Source organism: Mus pahari, chromosome 3, assembly GCF_900095145.1.
Source record: "Mus pahari chromosome 3, PAHARI_EIJ_v1.1, whole genome shotgun sequence".
Classification (NCBI taxonomy): Eukaryota; Metazoa; Chordata; class Mammalia; order Rodentia; family Muridae; genus Mus; species Mus pahari.
Window position 1 is genome coordinate 22,567,652 of NC_034592.1, and position 12,441 is coordinate 22,580,092.

The 12,441-nt window shown below is 50.3% G+C and overlaps 1 protein-coding gene across 3 annotated transcripts in view; it reads left to right on the forward strand.

Annotated features, from left to right (window-relative positions):
* The window catches only part of Gsn (gelsolin), a 51,450-nt gene that overhangs the window by 15,154 nt on the left and 23,855 nt on the right, over window positions 1–12,441 (forward strand). The window contains exon 1 of one of the 3 annotated variants that reach the window (XM_029535889.1): window positions 6,915–7,003. The exons of 1 other annotated variant lie outside the window; for it this stretch is intronic. Coding sequence is in view for 1 of the 2 variants with exons in the window: in XM_021194314.2 (XP_021049973.1) it covers window positions 11,393–11,533 (141 nt within the window). In the remaining variant the exon portion in view is untranslated. Of the gene's footprint in view, window positions 1–6,914; window positions 7,004–11,313; window positions 11,534–12,441 lie in introns of those variants that run through there. One more of the 3 variants, XM_021194314.2, reaches the window with a different exon arrangement.

The following is a 12,441-nucleotide window of genomic DNA, read 5'->3' on the forward strand; positions in this document are numbered from 1 at the left end:
AGAGAGAGAGAGAGAGAGAGAGAGAGAGAGAGAGAGAGAGAGAGAGAGAGAGAAACAGGCTTCAAGAATCAAGTAGCCCTGGGTTTAAACTCTGCTTCGTGGTTCCCAACTGTGCTGTCTTGCACTGAAGCTCTCTGAGCCCATTTCCTTATCTGCTAAGCTGAATGATGATGACACCCATAAGTTTTAGTGAAGATTCAGAAAAATGGTGCTTATGATGCTCATATCATGGAGCTGAGGAGATGGCTCAGAAGGTAAAGTGCTGGCCCCACACACCTGTTGGCTCCCTGGCACCTATATAACCAGAGTGGAGGGGAGAGAGGGGAGGGGAGGATGGGGGGGGAGGGAAAGCAGAGAGAAGATCCCCTAGGGCTTGCTGGTTTAGGCTGTTAGAGCCAATATGTGAGCTCCCAGTTCAAGGAGAAAACATGCCCCCTCCCCCCAAATTAAGATCTCTAGCCTCTGCATGCACACACACACACACACACACACACACACACACACACACACACACACACAGTTCTTGTCATGATGCCCGCTGCATGCTGAGTATCTGTGTGCAGTAGAAGTCTTATTTGCAGGTGAGGAACTGAGGCTCCTTGTGTAGGGCTCTGCTCAAGTCAGGTCTGGGCAGTCCGGCTTCCCACGCCGCCCCAACTCTTCTCTCTCCTCCTCCCAGCCCTCGGGGCCGATCCTGTTCCCAAGAACAGGGGAGTTTTGTTTAAGGGATTGTTTTTCTTAAGAAGTTCCTTCTGTGGTGCCACAGGATGACTCAGAACTCTGAGTCACAGCTGATGGCAGGAGCAGCCCGCCCTAGGAAGGAGGCAGAGGGAAAGGAGAGAAGAAAACAGGAAGGGGACCAGCTAGTCCCAGCTGTCCCACTGTTTGGTTAACGAGACCCATCAGGTCCCCTTCTCCTGCTTAGCCTCAGTTTTCCCAACTATGGTTTTACCAATTGGTTCCCATTGGGGCTTGATTCTTAGAACTGGGTTCTAAGAATCTGGGCCCACACAGATCTACACAGGCTGGGGTTAGGTTTGGGAGTTTGCACAATTTCCAAACCCCGTCCCCCCAAGGATTGTGCTGGCCCACCTTGTCTGCAGACATGTTCACAGCCACTCTCTGCTGTCAGCTGCTCCAGACCGGTCTCAAGTTGCTGACAACGGAAAGTTGATTTCTCCAGCCAAACACTAGGGCTTTTTGTTTCCAAAACAACATCCCTGAAATATATTTTACATAACTGAATAGAGAAAATGCACATGTTGTTTATATATATATATATATATATATATATATATATATATATTCCATTTCCATAAACAGTGATTTATTTTTATTTTTATTTTTAGCAAATTTGGGGGTTTGTAGACCTGGCTGTCCTGGAACTCACAGAAATTTTCCTGCCTCTGCCTCCTGAGTGCTGGGGTTAAAGGCATAAGTCATCACAAGTGGAAAGAACAGTTTCATCACGCCCCACCCCCCACCCCCAAATCCCTTGTGCTTGCAGTCTCTCCTCCAGGGCTCCGCCCACAGTTAATTAGCATCTATGTCTAGCTCCCTGCCCCTCTGTGCAAATTGTCATCCTTCTCTGAACCTAGGATTTCTTCTCAGTAGGAGGGATAACCACACCCTCTTGCAGGCTCTCCGGGTTGCCCCAGTGCACGGTGCCTCATTCGCAGCAGACAGTGGGCACATAGGACTCTGGTGCAGGGCACACAGACTCAGGCTATGCCTCAGAGTGCTTGCCGAGGATGTCAGGAGCTGGGATGCAGAGCGTTGTGTTATTTACTTTCATCTACACCATTCTGCCAGAGAAATGTCACTGCCATTCCATGTTAGATCTGAAGAAGGTGAGGCACAGACAGAAGTTGCTTTGGCAAGGTCACGTGGTGACAGAGGCTGGTGGGTGTGGTTTTAACTGTGGCACTGCATTGTCCCTGCCCCTTAGGCTACACATGCCCCCCCCCCCCGGGCGAGGAACACCATTTATGGGTCCAAAACAAGGATGTGGCATGTCTTGCCCAGGGCTGAGCCACAGTGCAGTGGACATGGCAGTGTGTGCAGGTCAGTAGTCATGACTGAAGGCAAGAGTGAATTCACATACAAAGTAGACCTTACCATGAAGCCTAAGGGACATGAGGCCTGGCGTGCGATGTAGTCATGGGGTATGCATGTGACACTGGTGTGGTGCAGCGTATAAGATGGACAGGCATGGTCCCAAGAGCTTGGTACTTGAGTTCTGACTCTTATGTGTCATGGTAGGATCTGGGGCTCAGCAAGCCGGCAGAACAAAGGCCTGGCCGTTCCTCCTCCTGTTTCTGGATGCCAAAGAGTAGGCATGTTCCAGAGGAGCACTGGGGCCCCAAGTGCACCCACTATCCCTTTAGCTCAGACAGGGGTCAAGGCATGGGACCAAGTTCATTGTTCAGGAAGAGCTGCCAGGCTCCTAGCTCCCCTCTTTCCAAGCCAGTCTCGCCAGCACTGGCGAGGGCCAGCACGGGTAATTTTCCTCTCCCCAGATCCTCCTTCAGATTGGCTCCCTGGCTGCGTTGCTGGCTTGAGATTGACTACTTTCCAGGCCTTTGGAGAGAGACAGCTATACTGCTGTTGGGGCCCACCAGCAAATTGCTAACAGCTGTTGTGGGAGGTGCAGAGGAGGAGGCTGTGGGTTACAGGAGGAACTTCTCAAGCCCTCTTGGTGCCCGGAACTCACCAATTTATTCTGTCTCTTCTGGACCGGAATGGCAGTTCCAATGTCACACGTGCCCAGAATGAAAGCTAGGTCCCTGGGTTCTGGGAGTTGGTAGGCAGGGAGCTGAGGTCATAGAGAACTCTATAAGATGGCAGAGGGTGTTCTGGTGGTCAGGGAGCATTAGTGCTTCAGGCTCCTGGGCACCAGATCTTAAAGGATGGCCTTGGGAGTCCTGTCCATCTGCACTGGGGCCATGGAAGGGTCTGGAACAGTGATTACCACACAAACATGAGATCTTGTGAATCCTTTTTCTCTGCTTCCTGCTAGCCTCTGACCTTCATCTCTTCATGGAGATTTTCTGCTATTTTATTTTTAATTAATAGTATGTGTAGCAAATCTTTGATATAGACTGGTCATTCTATGTCCAAGGACAGCGAAGTTTAGAGGGGCTGAGTTTCCGGTTCACACACAGCTGGTGAGTGTTAGGGCCTGTGTTCTTTTGAGAGAACAGAGAAGGCTGGATCCGTAGAGGAATGGAATTATTGCAGGAAAACAGCAAGACTGGCTTTTTAGGGGTAGGCAAAGGCCCCTTCCGAGACACCCACGTATCCCTGAACTAGCCACCGCCCAATCTCTGGCTCTGGTTGGAACCCTCCAGCTGTCCTTTGGTTTCAATGTGAAAAACTAAGTGGAGGTCCAGGATGGGCCAAGGATGGGTCATGGATGGGTCAAGGATGGTATGGAGCAAGTGAGTTGCAGGCACCTAAGGGCTGGACAGGTGCTGGAGGGCCTTCTTTGGGCATCACAATTGCTAAGGCACCAGTTAAGTAACACAGTCAGAGCCAGGGGCTTCTTCAGTCCTACCAGACATCCAGCAGAGTAGGCATTGTCACCCCATTTTATATAAAAGGAAATAAGATCATTGTAGAAAGGAGCCATGTGCCCAGTCGCCTGGGCTTCTGCAGTTTCCTCCCTGAACATGCCTGGTACTTCCTTGCCCAGAAGGTCTCTCAACCTTCACCTGTCAGTCTCTGTGGCATTTGAGCTCATGGAGACATGGCATGGGTTCCTGGATCCGATCATCTCCTCCCTCTTCAGCAAGCCTACCCCTTGGTCCTCTCTGGGACCTCTGCCTGCAGGCTGCGGAGCAGCATCCAGGCTATCGGCTCAAGCAGTGGCCAGAGCCATCACAGAGGACACTGTGGTGGTGGTTAGCTGGGGAGGGTGTGGGAATGTAGAAGAGTGTATGGAACCATTAGCAGGAGGATGTGGCACCCTCTGGCTGATACCGCTGTATGTCATGTCCTGGGGAGCATCCACTAGATCATGATGGATTCTGGTGAAGAATGAACTTAGTCTCCAAATCAACTTGGTCACATACAGTGCTCACCTTTTTCTCTTTCTTTGTCTTTGAGTCCCAAACAGTTGTGAACAGTCCTGGAGAAGGGTTGATCACTCATGTCACATAACTCCTCTTGACTGGATCCTCAAAATGAGCAGATGTTTCTATCATGGGCACAGTAGATATAACATGACCAAGCACTGTAAATATCAAAGGCACATGGTACCATGGTGTTAAATACATTGTCTGTGTTACACCCTCCATCACCGAATGTACCCAGGACTCTCCACCTTGCAGAACTTATCACTCCCAAAGATGTAAGGAGAGAAACCACTGGCTCAAATCATCGTGGCCAAAGTAATTAAAGAAAGCTTCTTAATTTGTGTACATGAGCTGCTCTCTCTAAAAGCAGGCTCCAAGAGATCAGCATTGGATGTGAGGAAAACAGGGCTTTTATAGTCAGAGGTAGGGGGTTCCAAATGAGGGATTTGGGGGCAAAATATGTGGAGTTATAGGAGCAGAATATGAGCATAGCAGGTTAGTCCTAACAACCTCCCGAAACAAAGTCATGATTGCAAGGTGATTGTAACAATATAGTCACAATCCGGTAGTCATAACAACCTTTTGAAACAAAGTTGCAAGATTTTAGTAACTTTTTGAAACAAAGATATGATTTGTTGCCATTTTCTGGGACAGGTAGTCCAGAACCTCTTGTAGTTACTGTTATAGCCCAATCCTTGAGAAACAGGTATAATCATAAACAGGAATGAACCTAGTTTGTCTTTACTATAAGCCGGCTTTCGATGGAAGAAAGCCAAAGATGGAGGCAGGCTGGTTCATCAAACTTAAGCTCTGCCTGTTCTGGACAATAGCCACACATTTCCCTTCCTTGAAAATGCTCACTTCACTGTATGTCCCCATAAATCTGGTTCTTCTCAGAACTTCATGGAAGTGGACTCACAGTATTTGCTGTTTTGTACTGTTCTCCAGGGCCATTCCTATAGCAGGATGTGAGCTTTTCAAAGGTTACTAATCCTCATTTGGAATACTTTTGTTGATTGTGTTCCTATTCGTTAACGAGCAGCTGGTTTGCTTCCATGTGTTACTCGTTACAGGCAGGACAGCTATGGATGTGGGTGTGCGGATGTCTCTCAGTTGCTGGCTTTTATAACCCAGTGTTTTGGAAAATTCATTTTATGAGAAACCCAGTCCTTGGAACTTTTGTTTTAGTGGTCTCATTTGCATTTTACACTAGCATTAAACACACACACACACACACACACACACACACACACACACACATGCAGAGGTTGTTGTTTGTTTTAAGATCTGGTCTTGCTAGCTAACCAGTTCTGAGTGAGCTGAAACTTATTATGTAAACCAGGCTGGCCTCAAACTTGCTTCTATCTCCTGAGTGCTGGCATTACAGGTACACACCAGCATGCTTGGCAGGGAAGGGCCTTTTTACCTGTAATTTACACACATGAACATTTGAGACCCAGAGAGCTAGAAACTCACCCAAGCAGCTGACCCAGCAAAAATAGCAGCATCCTTTCCACAGGTGCTTCATCTGCATCAAGCTATGTTAAGCCCCTAATATGTTTCATCTGGCTAAATTCTTTTACAATGTACTCTTTTAATTTTAAAGTTATTTGTATGTCCCCCTCTATGTATATGAATGCCTGTGTGTATATGTCTGTGTGTCTATGTATGTCTATGTCTATTTGTGTATGTCTGTATCTGTGTATATGTGTGTCTGTGTGTACATATGTCTGTCTGTTTCTCTGTGTATGTCTCTATCTCTGTCTCTGTGTCTCTCTGTGTTTCTGTGTCTCTGTCTCTGTCTCTGTCTCTCTCTCTCTCTCTCTGTGTGTGTGTGTGTGTGTGTGTGTGTGTGTGTGTGTGTGTGTGTGGTATGTAAGTACAGGTAACTGTAGAGGCCAGAATGGGGTGTCAGATCCTCTGGTGCAGGAGTTACAGGTGGTTGTGAGCCACCTGATATGGGTGCTGGAAAACCAAACTGAGGTCCTGTGCAAGAGTGGTATGTTCTCTTAACCGCTGAGCATTCACACCTGTCCCCCTTATTAAATTCTTACCACCTTCATGGGAAGAAGATATTATAATCCCTACCTACAGATAAGGAAATGGAGGCTCTGAGAGCCAGGATGACCTGCTCAGAGCCACTCAGCTAGTAAAGTGGCAGTTTAACCCATAGCTTTCGCTAGTGGTAATGCTTCCCAGTCACGTGCCCAAATCCTTCCTTGGATTAGCTGCCTCCAGCAACATCTCTTTGTTCCTTTCTGCTCTGGCTGGGGCATCACAGACCCTGCCTTCTGTCTTCAGCACGGATCTGCACCCTAACCAGGCCTCCTGCTGATCCTGCTCCAAGCCACCATGCCAGTGCGTGGGCCCCTTTGTCCAGCTGTTGACATACATTTGTGTCTGGGCTCCTCCAGGGGTTACCACAGAGTTTTAGGGGTGTACCAAGGGGCTAGAGCTCAGTCTTTTGAAGTCCCAAGTTTCCTAGGACTAGAGTGTTTGTCTCAGCACCGGGGAAGATGATTGCTACAGTGAGTCCTGGTGGAAGAGGTCCTGGGTTCTGAGACCGGACATATCTTGTTTCCAGGGAATAGGGCCAGAAGCTATAGGGCCAAGCCTCCTCTTAATGTCCTGACTTGGCTCACAACATGAGGTGGGGCTGGCTCTGGGAGAGGGTCAGTGGCTTCAGTCCCTGGGATAGATTCAACCAAGCCCCACTGGCCTGACTCCCAATAGCTGTCCACACCCAGGATAGACGTCGCCAGGGCAGAGGCCCAGCTGGCCATAACAGGAAACTCTGTTCCATGAGCCCCAGGCCTTGGATCTGGTGTTGTTGCCCACAGACCTGAGGTTTAAGTCTAGTGTATGGACACAACTCAATGGCCTGGAGACATGTCTTCTGCTTGGTGTTATCTACAAAGAGATGAGAGGTCAGTGACCATTACTACTGTCAGTCTTGTGGCTTGCTCCAATTTCCTCCCATAGTTCCCTGTATTCAGATGAGTGACTGGGGCTCAGAATGGGAACTGACCCAGTCCACAATGCACAGCCCAACCTGAGCCCAAGTCCCATTTGCATCCTGTGGTCTTACCTCTAGCATGCCATCCAGTAGGTATGGGTTTGCTCAGCCCAGGCCTCTGAGAGCAGAGAACAGGGCATCTAGGAATCCTTTGGGAGATAATGCATGTCAGGCCTTGGGTTTCGTTGTTGTTCCACGAGCCTGACACCTTCATCTTCATTTTAAAAATGAGGAAACTGAGGCTGTGGTTACAGGTGCTGAGGCGTGTGTGCTTTCAAGTCCATGGGAGCTTGCTAGTACTTGTGCTGGCCCTGTTTGCTTTCACCGGGTTTCATAACCGCCTTCTCTGTTTACTGACCATTGTCCCTATTGGCAAAATCCTAGGCCAGAAGGGTGGGTGCTCCCAGGGGGACCAGAGAACAGCAGTAGGCTAAAAGTACACAAGCTGAGAGAGGGAGAAAGAGAGAGAGAGAGATACAATGTCTCGGGCGAGGGAACAGAACAGGGTGGTGTCTTCCCAGCCTGCCAAGGCCTTTTGTACACGGAGGCCGAGGGTGGAGGGTGAGGGTGAGGCATCTCATCTGGTAGCCACCCTAGGAGGCCCACGGAGATCCACAGATTGACTCGAAGTTCATCATAGAAGAAGGAAGGGGTCAAGAGATGGTTGTGGGACCCTGGATCCAACCACAGGGGATGGGAGGGGAGGGGAGGGCTCCTTGATCCATTCTGTGACAGATACTGAGAGTTGCCTGGTGTAGAGGGGGCACTGGGCAGGACTCACACACAGTCAAGATGGGAGATCAAGGGGGTCGCTAAGGCACAACAAAGAGCAGGGACCAGGACACACACATCAGTCGAAGTGACGGCAAGCAGTGCTATAGCCATCCCAGGTCTGAGTGTCTTAGAATGGAGGTACCACAGTCTTTCTCCACCCCGTGGCCATGGCCTGAGGATCCTCTTAGACATGGCCCCAGCCTGGGAGATGTCGTAGGGCCTGCTGCTCTAGGGATGTCTGGCTACCTGCTTGGCAGAGGTTTGGACTGGTTTAGCAACAGCAACCTTTCCTGGGCTGGGCTGCTGCTCCCTCCCCAGGTGAGGTGGGGCCAGGGCTCTTACTTCTGTCTCCCAAACAGAACTGGGTCCAGGAATCCCAGACAAGGTTTAGAATCTCAGCAGCGACTCCTTCCTCGCGAGAGGCCTAAGTCTCGGTTTCTCTGCCATCGGTCTGCTTTCCTTTCTCACTCACGTGTATCTACGTGCTCCCCTGAATTCATACATCTTTTTTCCAAGCAGGGAACAGAGTGAGACAGGGTTTCCCCATCCTAGTCTCCACTCCCTGGGGCGCCATAGTGAGAGGTTCCAGGCTTTGGGGTCTTAGGGGGTTTGATTACTCACTGGATCTAGAGGTGAGGGGACACGCTGGTTCTGATTTCAGAACCTCCTTTTTATATCAGGGATCATAGGTGGTTTGATTCAGGAGGACGTGCCAAGGTGAGCTGGTCCGGTGTCCCCATTTTGCGGATAGGGATGTGGAAGCATAGAAGCAAGTAGGTTCTGGGCAGGAGAGTGCAGCCACGCTCTGGGGCCAGAAATGGGCCTTAGAGTGAAGAGTATCGAGGCCTTACCTTTCGTATGGGCACCAAGACCCAGAAAGAATGTTGCCTAGGATCATCCAGGACATCTGTGGCAGACCCTTCCCTAACAGGGGACATCCCCCTTTTACCGTCTCTTAAACCCCTTGTTCTCTTGAACTCACGAACCTCTTCCAGGCAGGGAACAGAGCATCGCCGCCCCATCCGGGCCTCCTTCACCGAAGCCTTGGAGTGAGAGTTTCTAGGTTTCAGGGTCTTAGAAGGCAGGGGTGGGGCCTTGGTCACTAGGGCCTAAACTCCATAGCTACATAGCCAGCAAAGCTCACCACCTTTGTGATCATTAACCCGGGGGAACCTGGGCTGGTGGTCACTGACCCCAGAGGTCGAGGCCAAGCCATAATAGCCTTCTGTTAATCACCAACTGGGTAAGTTGGGGCCACACTGCTCCCTGTTCCTAAGGGGCTGTGTAGCCAGGCCAGCTGCTGGCTCAGGCTCTGGTCATTTCCTGAGTCAGCCAAGGAGCAAGTATCACCTCAGGCATGTTCTTAAAGCAGTCTTTCTAGACTACAGCTCTAAATCAATCAATCAATCAATCAATCAATCAACTCTATTGGATATATTTCTTTTCTTTGGCTTTTTTTTGGGGGTGGGGAGTGGTGTAGGGTTTCTCTGGGCAGCCCTAGCTGTCCTGGAACTTTCTCTATAGACCAGACTGGCCTTGAACTCACAGAGATCTGCCTGCTTCTGCCTCCTGAAAACTGGGGTTAAAGGTGTGCACAATCACTGGCCAGCTGGATGTATCTGTGTCACATTTTAGATCTTGTGCTTTAAGCTGTTATTTCAGGAAGTGTTTCAGGATATAACGCACGTAGCATGCACAGTCCTCTCACTGAGGCACACAGTTCTGTGATTTTTCTGTGGCGTGAACTGGTTGTATGATCATCATCGTGGTGTGGTATTAAAATTTTCCCACCATCCTGAAAGGTTCCTTGTGGCAATGACAGTGATCTGAGGACTCTCTCCAGTCTCGGACAGCCATGCTGCAGCAGTGTCCAGGGTGACGTCTCTCTCCCAGTCAAAGTGATGGCTTTAACAGTGCGGCGCTTACTGACTTTGCAAGGGTTTGTGCATCAACTGTAGATTCTTTCCTTACATAAAGGAAGAGACATCATTGTGCAATTTGCTTCTGGCACCTGGAGGTCTCTCCATGCCTACTGAGTGCCTACTATGTGCTACCAGGCACAACTGGCTCTGACTCTTTTTTCTTTTCACAGTTGCATTGTGGTCCATTGTGTGACAGTCCCATCACTTATGTCCCCGGGGCATTTGGGTCATTTCCAATTCTCTTTGAACAATGATTCAATGCACATCCTTGTCCGTTGCAAGCAGTTCTGTAGGGAATGTTGTATTATGTGTCTTGAATATACGCAATCTACTTTCTGTCTAGAGAGGTGAAAATGGCTTATGCTTCCAGGAATGTTCCTGCAAGCCATGTAGGCTTTAATCACCTCCCTGAGTTGTGCCCAGGGCAGCCCACTGTAGACTCCACAGGCTTGAAGGTGGGCTTCCTAGACCATGGAGCCCAGAGAACTAAAGACTTCTACAAACACCTGATAAAAATCCTGTTTCTAGGGGTACCCACCTTCTTTGCCTTGCCCCCCTGGGAATCAGATCCTAGCTATTTACTGGGCATGGCCTGTGTTTGCCTGCTCTCTGCCCATATGCTGTTCCCTTCCCCTGGAAATGTTCTCAGTCTCCTTCCCCTGCGACCTTCAAGGTCCAGGCCATATAAAGTCCCCTATAACCCTCAGTCTTAGCTGTCCTCTGTGTTCTCTTAGCTGTGAACTGTTTCCCCTTAAGTGGGAATAAACTGGGAAGGGAGACAGCAAAGTTAGATAGAAGTCACGCTATGTAGGTGCCCAAGGGAGCTGGGACAGTGGAGCATTGCCACCTGTAGACCAGGCTATCTGAGCAGGCCTGATCTAACCCTCTGCAACCTCTAGGAGACATATAGCAAGTGGCACCTAGGAGTCTGACCTAGGTCCACACTTCCTGTGATGAGGAGTGAGGGAAGACTCAAGTCCTGGCTCCCCGGGAGAGGGGAGAGGGCCTGAAACAGGAAGAAAAAAAAAAGGTTGCAGAAGGAAATGGAGGTGTCATCCTCTAAAGGAGATGGATACAAGTGTTGCCCCAGGCAGAAGCAACCAGTCTACAGGCAAGAACTAAGATTTGCTCAAAACAACAATAACAAAACAGAAAGAAACAAAAATGTCACTGGGTGGGGGGAGGGGGGAACAAAAAGAGCACATGAGTTGCAAACTGCCACAAACTTGCTAGTTCATACTAGGTGTTTTTTGTTGTCTTGTTTAGTTTTTGTTGGATCTGCTAATTGGACCGATAAGAAGGGGGTTGCACGGGCCACAGAACAACTTCTCTCACTGAGTTAGCATCTGCTGTATGTCAGACCACAGGCCGGATCTCCTGATTGGAAACTAGGGTCCAAGGGGCGACCTCACCCAGTCGGGTCGGTCCCACTGGGAAGGGAACCCAGATGTCTCAGAGATCCGGGACAGATACCCGCCTCCCCCGCGGGCCGCAAGGCCCTCCCTGCTGGGCGGTCCTCAGCTGGGGCGGGATGGGAAGGCCGGTTACTTAAAGGTTGGGGCGACCAAGGGGCCGTGGCCGCAGCCTGGGTCCTCACCGTCGCCATGGCTCCGTACCGCTCCTCGCTGCTCTGCTGCGCGCTGCTCCTTCTGGCGCTGTGTGCACTGTCGCCGTCCCATGCCGCCACCGCATCGCGGGGCAGGGCCCAAGAGAGGGCGCCCCAAAGTCGGGTGTCTGAGGCGCGGGTGAGTGCCCGGGGTCCCCGGAGCTCCCCGAGTAATTGTCTATTGTAAGTTCTTGCAGATACAGCGCTAGGAAAAGGGGAGTAATTCAGTTGTAGAATGGAAAAACTGTTTTGTTGCTTTGTAAGTATGTCTTGCTGCTTTGGGGCTCCTGGGGGCGGGGTTCGGGGGGCCGGGGCCAAAGCTCTTCCCCCCCTCTGCAGGCTAACCACACCTTGGCCGGATCTTTCCCCACTACTGATTCGGATCCCTTCTCCTTTATCATGTCTAATTACTGCCCTTCTTGCCAGTGTTTCTCAGAGTCCTCTGCGTCTGCTGTTTGTCTTGTCTGTCCCCTCCCGTTCTCTTTCCCCTTTGAAAGTCTCTGGACCTGACTGTTATTTTATTCTCTCCTCTCTCCCGCCCGACCTCTCCCACTTGTTTGCCCTTTTTGTTTTCTACTCTCCACTACCTGAGTTTTTCTCCCCAATCGCTTCTGACTTCTGCCTGCTTTTTGCTCCAACCAGACCTTCCTCTGTCTGAGGTGACCTGCTGACATCCCTCCTTAGGTGCAAACCTAACCGTCTGTCCCATTGGCACCCCCAGAGCATGTCTGGCAGCCTTTCCCACCCTCAAACCTTCTCCTAACAGGTTCCCCCTGCAGACTTCAGGCTCCATCCCTTCCCCCTTTTCCAAGACATGGAAATTTGGTGGGTGGGATGCTGGGGGCGGGGCAGGAGGGAGGAGGCAGGCAGCTCAGGAGGCCACTTGGGCCCACTAAGCCAGTCCTTGGTGGGTGATGATGGTCCTTCCCCTTCCAAGGAGCAAAACCAAACAGAACATGGGACCGAGGATCATGCCCCTTCCCTTTTGGTCCTCTGTTTCCCCTTTTGCAGAATAGGGGTGGGTAATGCGTTCTAAGCCATAAAGAT